An 18912-nucleotide genomic window follows, 5' to 3' on the forward strand; every position below is an offset into this window, starting at 1 on the left:
ATAACGCAAGGAAATACTCCCGAAAACTCGACTTTTTTGTTAGAGTGTATGGGCGTCACGTACGCTTTGCGTTTTCAACCGCCATCGAGACCGATTGGGTTCGAGCGTTTTGACTTCGATTCGCTTCTTTCCTCAGCTTGCGCAAACGAACCAATCGATTCGCTCCGAGTAGGGCGCGGTCCCCTTTGAAAGTTCACCGTACGTGTGACACCCGTATTATATGGGTGTCACACGGTGCGCTTTTAACCGCTATCACGCAAGCCCAATCGGAATTGGGCTTCTTCAACTCGATTCGTTTCTTTTGACAGCTCGCGCTAAGTAGCCAGTCGGCCAGCTAGAAATTCGATCCGGACCAAGGTGCGATCGCTTTCGATGGTCTTTGACAGCCGCTTTATTTCCATGTCACTTTCGTTGTGCTTCATCGACATTTCAATGCGAATAATTGGTACGCGATTGTGTCCATGGTTATCCAGTCGAGCGAAAACCGCTCACGTTTTCAGGAATCTGCAAACGCGACCTGTCGCGTTTGAGATACCTTGAAGATAGCCGCGTATACCTCTTGCGACTAGAGCGGAGAACGCCGCCCGCATCGTCCGGACTTATCGCGCCGCCTGTCGCGACTGATAATTCATCGCCTTGCGCGCGTCAAGTGTTCGAGATCGCCCGATGCTCGCATGCGTTCGCTGGCATGAGCTCCTTTCCCAACGTGTCTGCCGCGGGTCAACGATGCGAACGCGAAGCTCTATACGCGATTAATTAAATTTTCGCTTTTTCTTTTTTAATCCGACTTCCTGCGTTGCGTGTCTGCGATGCTCACTTGCGTCCAACGTTTCATCCGGCTGTCATAAGCGCGCAGAAAATAGACCTCCCAGTACTCCAAGAATAGCGTTCTTTTCGTAGGAGTTCCGCGTATCTTCGTCTGTTCCGGTTTCCTTTTTTTACTTTAGGCACGCGCGGCAGTAAAGGTGTGTGTGATATGTCCGGGGTTAAGCAAAGCCGAACCCTTTTTCGCTGTAAGAGCCACGGCAAGCGCGGAAAAGAACGGCGTGGCAGCCGCGCAGGGAGCGGATGTTTATCGGCGCTCTTTTTTTACGTTTTTGTTTACTGCGGCGTTCTACGGGTGCGGAGATAGTGGCTGAAGGAGCAAGAGAGGGTCCGGGAGGTGCAAGACCTTTCGCGTGTATCTCGTCATGTTGACGTCACAGTGGTCATATATTATTCTACTACGCGATCTTTTTTTTTTTTCGCACGCACGATTTTGTAGCAGCAGCCGGCGAAGTAAGTCATTTTACAGGCTAAGTCAAAATTTCCACTAGAAAGAAATCGCGTGTGTGTGTGCCTTGTCCACGACTTCAATTGGTTACATGCACGCGCACACGTATGTTACACGAACTCTAGGCAAGCATGTTTTCAGAGCGAAGCGCTGGAACAAAGGGGGTAAAAGTTATTTGCATTGTCATTGATGTGCACACTCACCACGTCACATCCCTAAATGTGGCGAAGTATTACGGAAGTTCAATTTTCCCGCAAGTTGCAGGAGTTCCATAAACTTTAAAAAAATTTAAAACTTTTGTGGTCTGCAGTACGTGTAGAGGTTTGGCAAGATGGTTTGAAACAAAAGAAGAATACCGGATGGAAGACAGTTCATTTCCACCGTTTTGTTTTTCCGTTGCACCAAATAAATACACAGGATAAAGAATCTCAGGCAAAAGGTCCTTCTGTTCTATGGTCCTCTCATTCGTGTTTCTGCTACTGCCACGTCTAGTAACCTGGTGGGTTATGAAGGGTAATGTGCCTAAAGACTAGCTAAAGCTGTCAACTCTCGGGTGGGATTGCGTATTCATAAGCGTTCATTTTGGTGCAGGTAACGCGCAGCAGCAGCAACCGCAGCAGCAAACACAACGAGTCGAAATCATCAAGCGCGTGCCGACAACTACAGGGGAGCGGGTTTCTGCAAGGCCCGTGATGTTGAGTGGTGGCCGCAAGGTGTTGCTGGTCCAGCGCAGGGATCCTCCACCCCCTGCACCACAGCGCGGCTCAGCTGCTTGGCGTTGAAGGCCATTTGCTGTTGAAGGTAGCAGCATAAAACGCGTCGATGCGGGAGTGTGCAGCCTGCTGCTCATTAGACACAATGCTAGAGTATTTCTGCCCAAAAGACGACACAAGAATGACATGCACAATTGTTTGCATGCTGTGTCCTTTGAGTTTTTTTTTTTTTTTTTATCCACTAAAGGAATTCGTGGTGCAGCTTCAACCATCCCATCTTTCACGTTGTATAGTATCATACAGCATTGGTTTTTCTCAGATGTGTGGCACTTTTTAATTCAAGACGATGATAAGGCAGTGTGGTTTATATAGGGGACTTGAAACGTAAATACGAGTGCCATTGCTGGGCAAACTGAAGCTTAGAAAGGTTGGCAGAGAACATTTATCAGCCACTATATATCTTTAAATTCAAGAATGGACAAAGCATTTTGCTGGGGGAAACCTGCAGGCTGCACACTCCCATCCTCAGATTTCCTTTTGTGCTGACGGTACCAGATTTCTAGCGAGCCACCGAAGAGAGTTTTCCAAAGGACATTCCAAGCATCACCTTGTGTAATAGCAAAAGGGCCAGGATTACTGAAGTACTGTCCGTAAGTGGCCATGCCGTTGCCCAAGACATGGAAACATACGTCCCGGCTGAGAATCAAAATGAGCGTCATTAACTAGTTAATGAGCATCATTAACCAGTTGTCAATCCTACATCGTCTATCCGAGAATCTCTCAAGTTGCTCGCCACACCGTAAAAATATTTTCCGGCAGCTGTAGGTTGGCCTCTCGAGGTGTGCAGTGGCCATGCAAAAGACATTGATGAGGTTAGAACAAATTCTTCGTTGTTATTGTGGCTTGTCAGAAACCTCAGTCTTTTAAGTGCTACGAAAAACTATTCTTCAGCGCAGACGCTCGGCTAGGGGAATACAGCTGACCTTTCTCGTCTCATGGTGCGCTAGCTAGTGTCGTAGATCGTACAGCGTGTTCACGGAGTTTGGTCCTGCAAGGCAATGGCCGCTGCTTGAGCCACTAAGTAGCCACATTCTGAGGAGAAACAAAATCCATCATCATTACATTCACTGGTGGGCATTTAGGCAGTGCTTGCAGAACCCAGTTCCGTACTAGCATGGATCTCAAAAACCTTTTCCTCCGCAAAGCCATTGTATATAAGCATCATGTGCCGCACGCGCTAATTGTAGCAGCTGTGTTGTTGCACCTGCAAGGAACTCATCTCCCTTACTCAGTGCCATGGTCACACATTCATGGAGTGGAAAATAAAAAAAAAATGCCACGTCACTGGTCTGTGTTGTCTTTGAATGGAGCCAGCGTTCTCACAAGCCACCACATGATCGATGGCTGTGACGTCTGGAAACTGGAATTCAAGGTGGGTAACAAAAGATGTTTGAAACACGGAAAAACAGTTTAATGATGAGAAATGTATTTGGCAACGATGATGTGTGACCTCGCAGCGAATGAGGCACCGGTGAATCTAGACTGCTGTCTCGGGGTCTGAACGGTAGCAGGGTCTTCGGCCCCAGCTCCACACGCTCACCAAACCGTCGTCTATAAAAGAAAGCAAAAAACACACAGGTAATCACTCAAGGATGTGTGAAGAGCATATATCTGTCTGCAGACTTGTGGGAGCACATTCACAATGGCAATTGGCAGAGAAAGATACATAATACGTGGCCAAATTAAGTGGGCAGAGGCAGCAATAGCGAGATAATGGCAAGGTAGGCCATGCCTAACAAAATAATCTACAACGTAGTCATGCAGAATGTGTGTGCTTTGTTAACAAGAGTGTGTAAATATTCAAGAATTTCAAGAACTATATCGAATAGCTGCTATTTGTAAATATGAATATCCTTTAACTAGTATACGATCATTGTGCAACATCCAACTGCTCCCAAATAAATGCAATACTGGTGGAAGACCAACATCATCTCTAGGGGGCATAGTATAGGCATGAGATAGGAGATTGTACGAGCAGCGGCCTACATTGTTTGGGAAACTAGACTCCATATTTGCTTTTAATTCTAAAATTATGAATGCAGGGATGTGAACATCATTGTATACAGCTGCAAGAATATTTTAAGGTATTCATTTCGGCCTCAAAAATCATTTGTGCAACCCTATTCCTTAACGGTGTCAGCTTCATGAAATATGGAGGGGCAATTGCGAGCATACAGAAACGAAAGGTCGTACAGATTTAAATGCTGCCAACAACAATAAGCATTGCTAAGAAAGGAATGGTTTAAAAATTTTCATCAGTCTCCATCTATTCATCTATTCAACAGTCTGAACGGAGGGGTGCCCTGCAAACGTTGGCAGCCAGTGGTGGACAGCAGATGGTAAGAGAAAGCAGTGAAATTTTTTAGATTATACCAGCCTATGTTTTGACAGGATGTTTGCCAGAGTAATGTACGACTGTCGGAAAGCTACGCCGTACAACTGTTGTAAATTGCAAAGAAACGAAGGCACAACTATTGCTGCTGTGACCCTATGCTCTGAAAAAAAAAAGGAGTGTTTGGGGAGTATTTCTGCCACACAATAGTAATAGTCATTTAGCTCGTGTACTTTTTTTTTGCGTTATCACCGCTATCAGCGTGACATAGCATTCTTGATAGGGAAGGGATGGATTTTCAAGAAAGGAAACTCGAGCAAGCCAGATGATGATTACAGTTGTGGCATAAATACTACCAAAATGCTCCATTTTTTCTGAAGAGTGTAGAAGTCTCCATCACATTCCACGGTAAATAAAAACTGCAATGACCACGTAAAGTCGTCGCACAGATGTGCAGTCCCCACATAGCATTGCAAGTGCCAATTTCCGAAGTGTTCCATATACGATGATCTTGTTCTTGTTCGCCTTCAACTGTGGCTCACCTATGTGCTAAGCAGCCTCTTTCTCTTCTTTCAAAATACACAGCTGTTCCTCTTTCTTTACTAGGCACAATGTACGATACAATCGTTAGCAGCTCAGGGTGTGAGAACATGTAGTAGTTGAAGACGTATGTTGCGTTTGCACAAAAACAATTCAAATCCATCTTTTGAGAAGTGAAGAAAATTTTCCACTGTCTGTCACTAGAGATGAGAATGAAGAAACATGCATGTAACAAATTTTCTTTTAGCATGAACCATTTTTAACATTGCATGGAGCACACAATGAAATTCTTTTTCAGAAACTTGTGCAAAAAACTGCCATGTTGTTGTGACAGGCTCAAAAGACACTATTTAAATTAATTTCTCAGTTTAGGGTGTTTGTCCCAGTTGTGAAATTGAAGCCAGATGCCTGGTTAGCACTGGTTTTCAGATATCTACTGCTGAAATAGGCTAAAAAATAAATTGAATAAAATTAAACAAGTTTAAAGCTGGATGATCCTTAACTGCTTGCCACAATGATTTCTGCAAAGCAAAAGGGGCTGCACTACTGCTCAACTCGTATCTCAGTCATCAGAGTGCTCAGTCTTGAATTATCTTTTGAATAACAGGTAATGAAACTAAAATATTTGAATTTCGGCCATGTCATGCAAGCTACCAGTTCAACGGAATGAAAATTAATGCTAGCCAAGATTGAAGGAAAGAGGAAACATGGTCGTTCATGCGCAAGATGGTTACTTTATAATGGAACGGCAGCGCAACCACACGCGGACAGAAAAAAGAAGGTACATGAAACAGCACTGTGTTTCGCGCACCTTCTTTCTTCTGTCCGTGTTGGGTTGCGCTTTTGTTCCATTATGAAGTACGACCAACTAGCCCTGCGCTGCCATTCCATTATGAAGTACGACCAATTAGCCCAAGTTTCAGTCTTGTTGCAAGATGGTCTTCTTTAGGCAACAGAGAAATGTATATAGGTGAGCTTTAAGAAAACTCGCTGGAGTTCATATACTTGTATCACCAGGTGCCACCAGCGAGTCATCAATATTTAACACAATAAGCACACCGGATAAGTGGAAGGACACCATGAAAGGCAATTTACAAAAAAAAAAAAAAAAAAAACTTCCTGGATTCAAAGTTTAGGTCTGATCTACATAGCTCATTACGTTGCGGCTCAGCCCGGTGCTTGTAATACAATTGTCGTACCAGGTCCCAGTGGAGTTGTAACAGTTCCTATGCACAGTGCAGTAGAGACACCATAGTAAATTATGGCACTGAGTTCTAGAATGAAGCTGAACTAGCCAATTGCTTTGTAAACTGCACTTGCAGCACACCAAGTTTTTGTAATTTAAGATGACAAATGCAAGGTGTCCAGAAGTTCTGAAGCTAGCATGCGTTTAAGGCCTTCACACACAGTTAAGCCAAAAACGCATCGGACTAATACTGTTCTGCCTTGCAACGTGTAGGGGAAATCTGCTGGAGAATGTGTTGAATGACTGTGTAGTTGAGATGTGTATAAGGGGTGCCTGTATTGGAAAACTATGTGGCTGTGCCTAGACCAAAATGGCATTCAAGACATGCCCCATTCAGATCGTTTCATATGTAATTCCTCAATTTCCATTCAGCCATATGTAGGCAAGAGCTTAGTCTAGCTCACTGTTTGGCTTGCAAGCTGCTCACTTAATGCAAAATGCTACTGGCCCGCTAACTCCCCGACACCTTGTTGATAGCATGCAAGTGTCATTTGAGACATCACATCAAGCGGCGTAGCTAAGCAGCAAAAAAAGCCGTGCCAATCCTAAACCTCGAAAAAAGAAATTGTAGAGGTTCAAGGGGAAGTTAAGATTAATTCGCATCACACCGCTCTTTGCCAACCCAGCAACCAACATTTGTGCACAAGCTTCTTACAAAGCACGCGAGTCTACACTCATGCAGAAAGACATCTGCGCACTGCTAAGCTTGTGCATGTTGCCATGGCTCAGGTCATTACAACTGAATGCGCAGCTAGAATAACAAGTAATTTTCTCCCAGGTTGCCTGCTCGAATAATTGGACCAGTGCATGAAACGGCAAGCGAAGTTCAAAAGGCTGCGTCATTTGTACTCGTTCTTTTCCCAGAGCTGCTCGAACATGCGTAGAATGCCCGTGGACCAGAAATTCTTCATATGTTGCGGCGATGGAGTGATGACTGTGCAGTGAGCTACGCGCAGCGTCTCACCCTTCTCTCCGTGAGACGCTTTGCGAACAGCGTTCTCTTTCATCTGGATGAGAAGCTTGGTCGTCTCGGACGCGTTCTCGGCGTTTGGGTTGTTCTGCGTGGATTCGGTGACGAAGAGCAGCTTTCGCACGACGTCCTTGCCGACTACGTTATCGAACACGGCCTGCAGGAAGGTGTCGCCGCTGATGGTAAGCTTGAGCTTGTCGCGGTTCCACACGACCACGCGGCAGCGATCCATTGCCGTCATGGTCACTTGGAATTTGTCGCCGCCGCTGCCGCACACGCCGAACCACTCGGGCGAGTCGAGGAACTCTAGGCGATCGACGATCTGCAGCGGCCGGCCCTTGTGCGACACGAGGAATCTGCCGTTCAGCACGAGCGTGAGGCAGTCTGCGCGCGTGACGTGCTCCACGGCGTACGTCTCCTGCGGCTCCACATCCTTGAGCATCTTGACGCAGGACGCCGCTGCCTGGAACTGCTGGCGTGACACCTTGAGCGGCTGGAAAAGCTCGCGGTACACGACTTCCATGTGGGGCGCCAATCTCACCGGCCGAAGTACATACATTAGCACGCACACATGTACTAGGTTGATGGCAGTGAAGAAGGCGTTCCACACCATGGTGTCGAAGGCGCACAGAATCACGTAGCCCCAGAGGGCGAAGAAAAAGCTGCCCACCGTCAGGCACACGCGCAGGTAGAGGAGCCCGTACAGGCCAGCGGGCGCCATGTACGAGAGGAAGAGGAATATGTTGGCCAGTTGGAAGAGTATGTGGTTCGTGGGTAGCCATGTAGGGCACACGGCCGTGGCGAAGTAGGAGCCCATGGTGTGCCCGTGCACCAGGTCGGACGCGTTGCCCGCAGCCGACGACATCGCGTCAGGACGACCGCGCACCGACGCACTGAAGAGGGCTTGCGGTCCGCGGCAGCATATCCTCGCGATCAGCAGATAAACGCGCGCGAGATACCAACAACGCCTGGCGTGCCGCGCTCATCTTTTACGCTATGCGACGCAATCCAGCACGACTCCGCTGCTGCCTCTGCGGCAGCCTCCGACGCCCGCATGCAGCTTTCACTGAAGCCAATGAAAACGAAGCGAACAGCATGCGGCCGCACGTGTCGCTAGAGGAAGCTCGCTCAGGCTCGCTTGCTTGCTCCCGAGGGTACAGCGAACACAAAGAAAAAAGACAAAGGTCTCGATCTGCAGCGTTCGAGCGCAGCGCATTTTTCTGGTCAGGGTGACGCAAAGTATGTAATGTGCGCGGTCGTAGTAAAATCGGTAAAATAAACACCAAAGAAGAGGAAAATAGCATAGCCGCTTAGCTCAATGAATCATGCACGAGATGACTGACTGGTTGAAATAAGCAAGCGGCATCTACAAGAGTCGCGCCAACAGATAAGGAAACAATAAGCAACGTAACTATAAGTATTCTGTGACGTAACGTGCTAATGCACTGTCAACAGCTTGAAGAATCACTTTTCCAGTTCTCATGTCAGTTTGCTTCATTTGTGGTTGCTAGCCGTGGGACATAAGCACATAAGTGCGAAATCCAAGTCGAGTCAAATCCAATTCCAACATAAAGCAAACGCAGCGTGGTCGCGTGGTACAAATTTTGTGGCGGTACAACAGAGGCTAAAATATGTAGGAGTACTGTGTTCTCTGGCAAAGCGTCTTGTGTTACAACCGATACATATTTACAGTTATGCAAGTACTGGCGACGGACAGAGAATGAAACGCAGTCGAAGTCGGCATCGTCAACGGCGCCGTGGCAGGCACAGTGATCAGCTGGACAGCGCTGCTTCGTCGGGAGGCGACAACGGGCAGGACGATGCGTTTCATTTGCCGGGCTTCTATTACGACGCCTCTCAACGGCGCTACTTTCGACTCACGCCGGGCCAGAACAGGCACAACCCGCTCACGCAGGCATCCATCGATGCCAAGCTGTCGAACAAGAAGTGCCGAGAAGTCGTCGAAGCGAGTCTTCAGCGCAGCGGCAACACCGCACTGCCCCGTAGTCTGTGCCGCATGCAGATTGGACTACTGCCGTTCAGCAACTTTGCTGCATCGGTGCAACGCGCGCGCATGGCGTCGCTCAAAGGCATCGTGCATGCAGAGATTGAAAACGGTGGCGAGTGCACCTACCTTTCGGGACTGCGGGATTCGGATGCAGCGGTATGCGTCGGCGCGTGGGCTACGGAAACAGGAGACGGCCGTCGCGGCTCTGTCCTCCGTTTTATCGACTTCGGCAACTCTACGAATGACTGTTTGCAAACTATCACATCACATCCGGCACATAAGGTAATTCGTCCACACTTGTGCTTGTCAAAAACGCAAATTTTAGCCTGTGGAGCGCACAAAAACTAAGCAAGTATGAAATGCATCGCCAATTTTTTTTGTCAGCTAATGTTCATCGTCGAAATGAAGTTTAGTGTGAATGTAAAGTTAACTGCCAGTCACAAATGCCGCTCTTGAGGCAGTTGCACACAAACTATTGACATGCTTTCATCAACATTTTCCAACCATGCAGTCACAGAAGTGCAGTTTGCACCGGAAACACACGCGTCACATGCTACGTGTCTAGGCTTTGACGCGTATACAGTTGTAATGTTTATGTTCTGGAAATGTCTTCCTAGTAGGCATGCATAATTCTCAATATTTAAATATAATTTAGCAGAGTGGGACGTTGGGCGAGTTGGTGCATAGCTTAATAAAATATTTGTGGCGCAACAGAGACAAGCAAGGAAAAAAAAAAGACAGGATAGGGTACCCTATCGGGAGGCCCTTTATGTTATTTAAATAAAATAAAGTTATTTATTTATAAATATTTAAATAAATAAAATGTTATTTTATTTAAATATAAAGGTGCAGTGTCTTGGTCAGGTTGGTACATACTTAGTGCGAAGGAACAGCAGCTTAGCAAAGTACTTACGTGGGCAAATGGCACACACAAGCACTGTGCCCTGTGCCAAGGTATTGTTTTTTTTGTCCAAGATAGCCAAGTACGAATTCCCTACCAATGAATGTATGAACGGCATGTACAAAAGTATATTGGCTCTTGTGCATGTGACAGCTTCAAAGCAATAAAAAATCCTTGAGCACAGGCTATCACTGGAGAAGGATTTTCCATCGCCTCAAGCTTCCATCTTCCCCCTGAACTTTTGCCTTATTTGGATTTCAGCATAGGAGTATTTTACATTTGCATTTTTATTTTAGGTGGTGGACATCAACGTTTATCGTCAACCTGACGGAACGACCCGAACATTTTGTGCATATGTTGCCTCAGACTGCATGTCAAGCTTGAACAGTTTCGCGAAGTCATATCCCATCAATGGCGGAGGTTCGATCATAACGTGGCTTCCCACTTCTGAAGCTCTACGTAGCTGTGCCACCTCAACTGGAGGGCGGGCCCATGCTGTCGGCATGGAAAAGGAGATACGACTTTTGCGAATTCTGCAGGCTGGATCAGTGGGGACCAACGTGTGGACTCGCCGTGAAAGCCCACTCAGCGTGGAGTTCAGCGAAGACGGCAACCTGCTGTTTGTGGGAACGCACCGTGGTAATGTGATGTGCGCCGACTTACGTGACCGACCACATACAAATCACACCTTCGTGGTTCCACTCTGTCGTGGTGTCGTGTCCCTCAGAGTAATTGACTCTGGCTCGATGCTGATTGCAAGTGCCCACGATGGAAATCTGGTCTTGGTGAGTTGTGTGCCGTTAATTTGACAATGTAGTGTCTCTCGTGTGTTTCCGTCACTAAGTATAGCGTGGAAGCGCACCAGTGTCTGTATGTTGCATATGATTCCAGAACGTCTCTTGAGTACTGGAATTTGCAGTATGACCTCTTATCTAAACTTTGATGTACTAAACATAGATACATGAAATCATCGGTTGTAACAAAGTAAGTTGAAAGCTTTTCTTGTTTGTTGATATTATCATATAATGAATATACCAGCTGTCCCAGCTAACTTGGACCAAGATTAAAAAAAAACCAAGCGCTTTAGGAAAGTTCTACTTGTTGTGTATTAGTGGTAGTCATGTGTATGTACAACCTGTATTTTTTTCATGACTAAGCGCTAATTAATTAATTAATATTAATTAGCCAACTTTTTTATTCTTGCTCTCATTGGTAAAATATTAACTTTATGTTGTACCTTGCCTCAAATAACCCCAGAATCAAGCATTTATTCCTTGCTGAAATCTGCCTGGCTGTTTTTTCCGAGAAAAAACAAAAGTGCGCCAAACACGTCAAATATGAAATAGACGCATGCTCGTGCGCCACTACTCAAGCGCTTCCAAGTGTTCTTTGCTTGATACACGACTGCGTTCGTTCATTGTACAGGGCTTCATGCTATTTGATGGGCGTGCATCAAAACATGCTGCTGACGCGTCCATCATTGAGCGTGAAGCTCTGTACAATGCGGTGATTAACTAACGCAGCCATGTATCAACTAAAGAACGCTTGAAAGCACTGCAGTAGCAGTGCATGAGTGTGCGTCTTTTTTATACTTGGCGTATTTCGCGTGTTTTTGTTTTTTTCTCGGAAAAGACAACCAGGCAGATTTGAGGCGAGGTACAACATAAGGTAATATTTTAGCAATTCGAGCAATAGTAAAAAAATTGGTAAGTTAATTAATTAGTGCTTACTCATGACAAAAATACAGGTTGTATGTACACACGGCTACCACTAATAAACAACAGGTAGAACTTTCCTAGAGCGTATGGTTTTTTTTTAAATCTTGGTGCAAGTTAGTTGGGACAGCCAGTATAGTTATAATGAATATTGCGTATAACAAAGGTATTTTTGATATTGGGTGCCACTGGCCAGCGACATAGCCTACGATATTTTTCAAAGTTGGTGTGGGAGTTGGGGGGGCAATTGTATGTTCTGTTTCGCATTACTTTATAGTGTGCTGGTGGTCATTTATAAACGGATGAATTAACTCTTAATAACCATACCTATCACTGCGTAATAAAGGGACACTAAAAAGAAAAATAAGTTCAACTGTATTAGTAAGCAACCCCTTTGCAATGAACAGATAAAGCTGTTTAGCATGAGAAGAGGTATTGAAAGGCAAGAAAGACTTTAAAAAAAGCTTTAGTAATTATAAATGTCGGCACAGTCTTGAAGCTCCTATAACAACTTTGCCCTAACATCACATATTTTGATAATGTCTGCTGTAGCCTTGTTCAATGTTTTGTCAGCAGAGATATGACCACATTGTATGTTAAGCTTACCGGAGACTAAATTTTGCCAGTTTCGAGAGCACCTGCTGCGCTTCTATGGCCATAATGCGAAAAAAAAAAAAAAAACAATATCTGTGACACCATTCTGGTGTAGCAATGAGAGCACTGCAGTTTCAGCAGAATGTTGTAGAAGTTAATGTTTCACCTTCATTTTAGGGGTGTGCGAATATTGGAGTTTCGAATTCGAATCGAATAGTACCTAACCAAATAATTCGATTCGACTTTCGAATAGCTAGTATTCGAAGTTTCGAATAATTTGACAAGGGGGGGACGAATATCTAAAACGCCACAAAGGCCAATGGTGCCACTTGTTTAGGGTGGGGTGACGAAAACTTAACGCTAACGTCGTTAAAGCCTTTCGTTAAAGTTTTCACCGACATCCTGGTTCAAAAGCGAGCCCATGCTGATCTTAAACGAGATTATGTCATTTCCGCACGTAGAAAAAGACACGAGAAAACTGTCAAGCCCTTCACAACTGCCTTCCCAAAACAAAGGCACGGACTTCTTGCGTAGTTCGGTCGTGTATGCCACAAGCGTAGTAAAACGTCCTGACTTTGGCCTGCGAAACCCTCGGTCATTGGCTTTGCATGTAAAAATTTGTTCACGCTGGGCAGTCACCACTGCCGCACCGAACCACTCGTTCAGAAACTCCTATTGTTCCGGCACTCAGTTAAAACGCTGCTGTGAACAGGAGGCTGAAGATTTTTGGGCCCGGAGCACCCATGGCGATGAAGCACATTACCGTTGTCAGATGAGCTGTAATGCGCAACCATGGGGGAAAAAAACTAGCTACCGTACACCCCTCTGTTAGCCGTTAGGAGGTTAGAAGTGGCGCTGCTGACTGTAATGGCGGCTCTTCTCTGAACATGCCTGCGCGCCCATGAAAGCTGAAACAAAAGCCACTCCCGAACAAATGCGTAATAAAACTGTCTGCACGACGTAGCATCCCTGATTTTTCCTCTGTCTTGCCGTAACTAGCGGTACACATTTCGTGTACATATACTATTTGATATTCGATTCGATATTTTTGGCCACTATTCGGCACTATTCGATTCGAGGTGAAATTTCACCATTTGCACACCCCTACTTCATTTACATTTTCTAATAATGAGCCTGTTATCACAGAATGAAGCAACAGGCGCAGTGGGACACAAGTTCAGCTTTGTAATGTTTTTATTTTGCAAGCAGCAATTTGGAAGCTGGAAATAATTCATGCAGTTTGTGCAAGCGACCCTTTTTGGTTTATTTTGTGACCTGTCATGAAAGTTGGGGGGGGAGGCTGGTTATTAGGCTATGGTGCCCCATGTAATGTGGCACCCTTCGCATGCCTATGAAGCAAAATAGAAACTTGAAAGAGTGGTTCACTATTATAAACTGGTATGCTTCTTGTTATTGACGGTAATGGCGGTACGTGTTGCTTAGGACAGAAGAAGCCTATTTTTAAAAAAATGTACGTACTAATTGCACACACATTTTTGTCATTTGTGCCTCTCGATTATTCAGATGGACCTCCGGAACAAGCACGTTGTGCAGAAGTTCAGCGGCCACCACAACAACGGGCTGAAAATGCCGCTCAGTTACAATGCATCTGAACAAACTGTGTGCTCAGCGGGACATGACAAAGTAGTGAGACTGTGGAAAGTTGGGGAGCGGGAAGCGTTGACTGCTTTGAAGCCAGGCAACGGACAGCACCAGCCATGGCCCTGGTACTCAAGCACACTGTTTTGTGCAGCAGGTCACCAGTTCTTCACCTTTTCCTAATGGTGTCTAGTCAGGAGCTGCGAAAATCTTGCATTAAAGCCATGCAATGTTCTAAGATTGTTGAGTGAGGTACCTTCCAAGATGTGTGGAGTACATTTGAAAACCCAGCTCATAGCGAACGGCTGTATGTGCTAAAAAGTGTTCAATATATGTGTACTCATCTACAGTCTATAACAGACTGGAATGAACATTTGTGATGTATTTTGTGTATGTATCTGTTATCCCTAGCGAAGAAAGAAAGCAGGGGAACGGTTTAGTAATATTTTAAAGGAACGCTTAATGTTGTAGGCAGTAACTTCTGCCACTGTGTGAACATGACAGAAAGGTAATAAAAATAACTTCCCTGCCCGTTGCGTTTGTTGTATGTGGGCACCTAAATTACGGTAGTGGCAGTAGACACACCAGCTTTAATATATCTGACCTCCAGTTTGTAAGAGTGAAGTATTTTACATGAGTAGAGGTAAATGAATGAATGCACAACTTTATTTTTCCCTGGTTAACGGGAAAGGTAAATAATTTCCTCTTGTTCGACATAGATAATACATTGCTTTATTGGAGTTTTCTGTTGGAATAAGACTGTACTCGTGTTGAAATCAAAGCTATGTAAACAAAAGGGTCACAAAATGATGAAGTTGTGAGCGCAGCGTGACACGTATTCTCTCTTTTTCTTGTCTTCATTTTTTTATTGATGTTTTTCTTCAGAAAATAAGTACGCACTAACTCACCCAACTTGCCATTTAGTCACAAGATGGAGGAGCTGCATTGATTAAGAATCTCCAGTTAAAAAGACCCCAGCTTGGATACACCGTTTTATCAAGGAAGATTATTTTATGTATAGGACTTCACACTACCTAAGACAAGACTTGGGCTGAAGCTTCCCTTGGTTGCCCACTGTAGGCCAATTCATGTCCTTCAATGGCTTACAAAATCATTCATCTGTAAATCCACGTGGTCCAGCCATCCTATTGAGTGGGCACATTGATGTTACTAAGTGGCAAAACTGCTTATGAATATTTATTATTACGTTTTGGTGGTTACAGGCCATATGAGTGCGAATGGCCATGGTCATCCACTCGGAAATGTGTTATTTATTCCTAACACTTTGGTGGTATCATATTGCCGCTCAGTTGCATCATCAAAATATCCTTGGCCCATTCGTTCTTTCATCGAAGGTTTTTGAAGCAGTCAAGATAGTCTGTGCGGGCAATGCAAAGAACAAGTAAGGGGTTGTCTGTGGCACGTATGTGACCTAAATTCAAATTTGGAGACCTAAATATGTCTTCGTGGAACATTCCCACTTGGAAGACAAATTTTCTAGAAGATGGCCGCAATATGTACCCCCCCCCCTTCCCCGTAAATGAGGGAACATATCAAGGAGGTTATTAAATGATGCACTGCAGTAACTGGAGTGACCAACTGCGCAAAATTTAGTGTCATCTTGTCCCACCAGGTTTCAAAATCCGCGGAAAGCGACAGTCCGTTTTAAAAAGAAAAAAAAGGGGGAGGGGGGTGTCGGGGCGTCATGTCTGCTCCTTTTTGAAGCGCTGAGCGGCGGTCTCCGAGATTAAAACACGCGATGTTATCTCCGAGGCTATAATTTTTGGTGGGCGACATCACTTGTCGATATTGTCAGCATACAACTCCGTCAACATAGAAGCAAAACAACGTTTTTATAAGCTATTAATAAGATGAAACAGGTGGCGGCAACGTCGTACATCTAACGACCGCGGAAGAAACGCTTTTTTCTGTAGTGTAGACCAACGTTTATAGAACCAGTAGACGTCAAAATATTCGCTGCTGGCCACCACGATCCAGCCAATGACGTAATGACAGCCATTTGTATATGATTTGGTATTCGTCGCAAAAATAAAATTTATTTCGCTACATTATTGTTCACTAATAATAACAAATTCAAAAATATTTTTTTAATATTTTAAATCAGAGCAGAAGTAACTGGTGCTTAACATCATTTTGGCGCCCGCATAGCCCGAGTTCTATGCATAAAAGCATAGCCTTTGAGATAGCCAAATCAAACTCCTTTGAACGCGAGTCTTGAATTCAGTAAGACTGTCAACGCTAGCGATGACAGCGCTATTGCTTTGCAGTGGCGGATAGAGGAAGCGCACAAAAGAGCCGCTGAGCCGCTCTCAAGCAAGTCAAGACCACTGACCTCCATTAAAAAGGCTGGACGGCGCATCCCCGCTCTGCGAGGCGGGCGCTTGTGAAGCCACCGGAAGGTCCCCTGTTTGTCCCGGAAGCTGGCGCCTTCTGTCCGTCTCAGTCGCGCAATTAAAATATTCTCGGGTGGCAGCTGTTGTTATGATCGTTTTTCTTTTTTATTTTTTCAAACTCTGCGATTACGCCTCACTTTAGACGCCGACGAACGCTACACGAAAGATGACGAACGCCGTGCCGACGCCGTCCGAATACGGCGGAGAGCGGCAACGTACAAAATGCGTAAAAAGTAATGCAACATTGAGGTACTTATAGCGTGAAATGTCTTTCCTGGCGACTTTTCCGGTCTATTCGTATAGTTTACTGCGCTACAGGCAGGTATTTCTTTAAAAAAGAAGAGAAAAACTCTCTTCCGGGACAAAAACAGCGGCTTCCGGTGGCTTCACGCCCGCGTGCTCGATGCGCCATCCAGCTCCTCCTAGTGGAGATCAGTGGTCAAGACAAGCCAAGCCAGCGTTGCCAGATGGTGAAATTCGGCACCAGATTGGGAAAATCTGGTGAAAATTGGGGGCTGCTGGTGTTGAGGTGCCAGAACGGCTACACCAGACAAAATCTGGTGAAAAGTGGTGAAAAATGTTGAGGAGTGGCTTGTCACTACAATTATTCTTAGCGCCAGTTTCTTGCTGCACTCAAATCTACAAGCCTTCAAACCGAAACCGGCCGAGCAGGCTCATTGTGTGCCGAAGGTCGCGGGACAGTTCGCGGGCCTGCTGGACGCCACCCCGCTCGTACCTCTTGTCTTCAGTAATAAAGTTAATTTTCTCCTTCTCCTTGTTTATGCATATCCACCTTTATGGCTCTAGAAGGCGACGGGCTCTAAGGAGGTTAAAAAACTTCTATAGTGGAAGTAATCGAAACTTCGGAGAAGCGAATGTGAAGCCAGCGTTTGGACATACCTTACCTGAATAACCTACCCTTCTCGTCTGATGTCTGATTAGAAAATGCCCTTGTTCTGGTGACGTAAATGCTATAGGTTAGTCATTGGTCGGTTACGAGGAAAGTAATATATCCGAATGAGTATGTAAAGCTCGCCAAGGCTTTGATAAGGATGCCAGTAACATAGAGGCACGTTGGGAAGTATCTGTTCGGAACAATTATCCATCGAAGGTCCGTGTTCAAAACCAACCTTGTCTTTACCTCTTGTTTTCTTTGTAGTTTTTGGGCCCTTAACACGCGCTAAGTGGATAAAAACAGTAAACAGGGCTAAATAACTGAAGTCGGTTTGTGGACACTGGCTTCATCATAAGACAAAATGAGATGTATGGGCATGGTGTAAGATATGTAGATCGAGTATATATCTTACACCGTGGGTAAGGGTAAGCTAATTGGTTTTAAACTAAGAAGAGCACATGTGACAGCTGACTTGCTACTTTTTCTTAGCTGACGACGTTTTATCGTTCGGCTTTTCCACTCCAGCATCTTTTTTTAACATCATTGGGTGGGCCACCCAAAAACCTCCTTGCCTGTTTCTAGGAGTACGTGTGCGAATATATATTCTAAAATTTCGAATAATTAATCGAATAGTGTTCTATTCGATTCGGCATTCGAATCGAATAGTGTATATTCGAAATACCAAATATTTTTCCAATATACACTCTTCAGCATGGACGGAAAACCCAGAAGTAACGACATGCTGGAGCATTGAGGGGTCATTTTTGTACACGCTTACATGCATGACTAACAACAGACGCAACTCTTATGTGTTGCACGGCGGGCTCGCTTGCAATCTTCCAAAGGCATAGCGCATGCAAGACGGGACGGCGAATGACAAATAGACAGGCATAGACATCAGGGAGTAGCCAGGGGGGGGGGGGATTCAACCCTCCCCCCCCCCGAAAATTTTCAGTTTTGCTTCCCCCCCCCCTCGCCGAAAAAGAAATTTCTGGCTTCGCCCCCAGCAGATACACATCGCTGTACATACACAATATGCTGTGTATGTGTGTTTATGCGTCATTCGCCTTGTCCCCTCTTGGACGCGCTACCTTTGGAAGAAATTTAAATGTTATCGCGTGATGTAAATTTCTTGCAGATCCAGTTTTCAACAATGATATTTATCTGTCTGTGGCGCTAAAGCCCATTGTACGTAATAACCGGTTGGTTTATCTGTTTCAATAATGTTTAGCTCGATGTGCGGTGTTCGGTTAAAGAGACCTTAATTCTTATGCCTCAGTTTTATTTAAAGGCTAGTGACAAAAAGCCACCTTGAATAGTCTTGTCACTGTTGTATTTCAATGTAGGTATAGTTACAAAATAACCCGAATGCTCCAGTCGCTGATGTGTACGCCTACCTCAGTCTAGATAATTGTAGTAGTTTTTGTCGATTAAAAGTAATCGTAATGTTCCTTTAATGTTAAAATCTGTGAATATTTGTTGCAAAGAAAGTGTTATGGGATCCTGGAGCTGTTTCGAAAGTGGTTGCCTGACTATTCGTGCGTCACTTCGCGACGGTGGATGCATCTGTTGAGCGCCACTGCCACGTGCAGACGCGTCTTCGTTTGCGCGCACCCGTGCCCCCTCGCTCTCTCCCCACCCCCACACACAAC

The 18912-nt window shown here is 45.2% G+C and overlaps 2 protein-coding genes across 2 annotated transcripts; one reads left to right on the forward strand and one right to left on the reverse strand.

Moving 5' to 3' along the window:
• Positions 1–3435: 3435 nt before the first annotated feature.
• Positions 3436–8254, reverse strand: LOC119396593 (blood vessel epicardial substance). The gene is made up of 2 exons (XM_037663869.2): positions 7129–8254; positions 3436–3597 (listed from the first exon to the last, which is right to left on the reverse strand). The coding sequence occupies exons 1-2, from the start codon at positions 7997–7999 to the stop codon at positions 3524–3526; spliced, it is 945 nt and encodes a 314-aa protein (XP_037519797.1). The 5' UTR covers positions 8000–8254; the 3' UTR covers positions 3436–3523.
• Positions 8255–8744: 490 nt separating this feature from the next.
• LOC119396592 (uncharacterized) lies at positions 8745–14818 on the forward strand. Its single transcript, XM_037663868.2, has 4 exons — positions 8745–9424; positions 10340–10828; positions 13877–14594; positions 14643–14818. Exons 1-3 carry the CDS (start codon positions 8855–8857, stop codon positions 14132–14134), a joined length of 1317 nt encoding a protein of 438 aa, XP_037519796.1. The 5' UTR covers positions 8745–8854; the 3' UTR covers positions 14135–14594; positions 14643–14818.
• Positions 14819–18912: the final 4094 nt, after the last annotated feature.

The sequence above is a fragment of the Rhipicephalus sanguineus genome, chromosome 6 (genome assembly GCF_013339695.2).
Source record: "Rhipicephalus sanguineus isolate Rsan-2018 chromosome 6, BIME_Rsan_1.4, whole genome shotgun sequence".
NCBI classification, from domain to species: Eukaryota; Metazoa; Arthropoda; class Arachnida; order Ixodida; family Ixodidae; genus Rhipicephalus; species Rhipicephalus sanguineus.

Excerpts from the sequence above, each read along its gene's own strand:
- LOC119396592 (XM_037663868.2), top strand. The coding sequence starts at position 8,855 with ATGAAACGCAGTCGAAGTCGGCATCGTCAACGGCGCCGTGGCAGGCAC. Across the intron at positions 9,425-10,339 it reads CATCACATCCGGCACATAAG|GTGGTGGACATCAACGTTTA; the intron begins GTAATTCGTCCA and ends TTTTTATTTTAG. Across the intron at positions 10,829-13,876 it reads ACGATGGAAATCTGGTCTTG|ATGGACCTCCGGAACAAGCA; the intron begins GTGAGTTGTGTG and ends TCGATTATTCAG.
- LOC119396593 (XM_037663869.2), bottom strand. The coding sequence starts at position 7,999 with ATGTCGTCGGCTGCGGGCAACGCGTCCGACCTGGTGCACGGGCACACC. Across the intron at positions 3,598-7,128 it reads AGCGTCTCACGGAGAGAAGG|ACGACGGTTTGGTGAGCGTG; the intron begins GTGAGACGCTGC and ends TTTCTTTTATAG.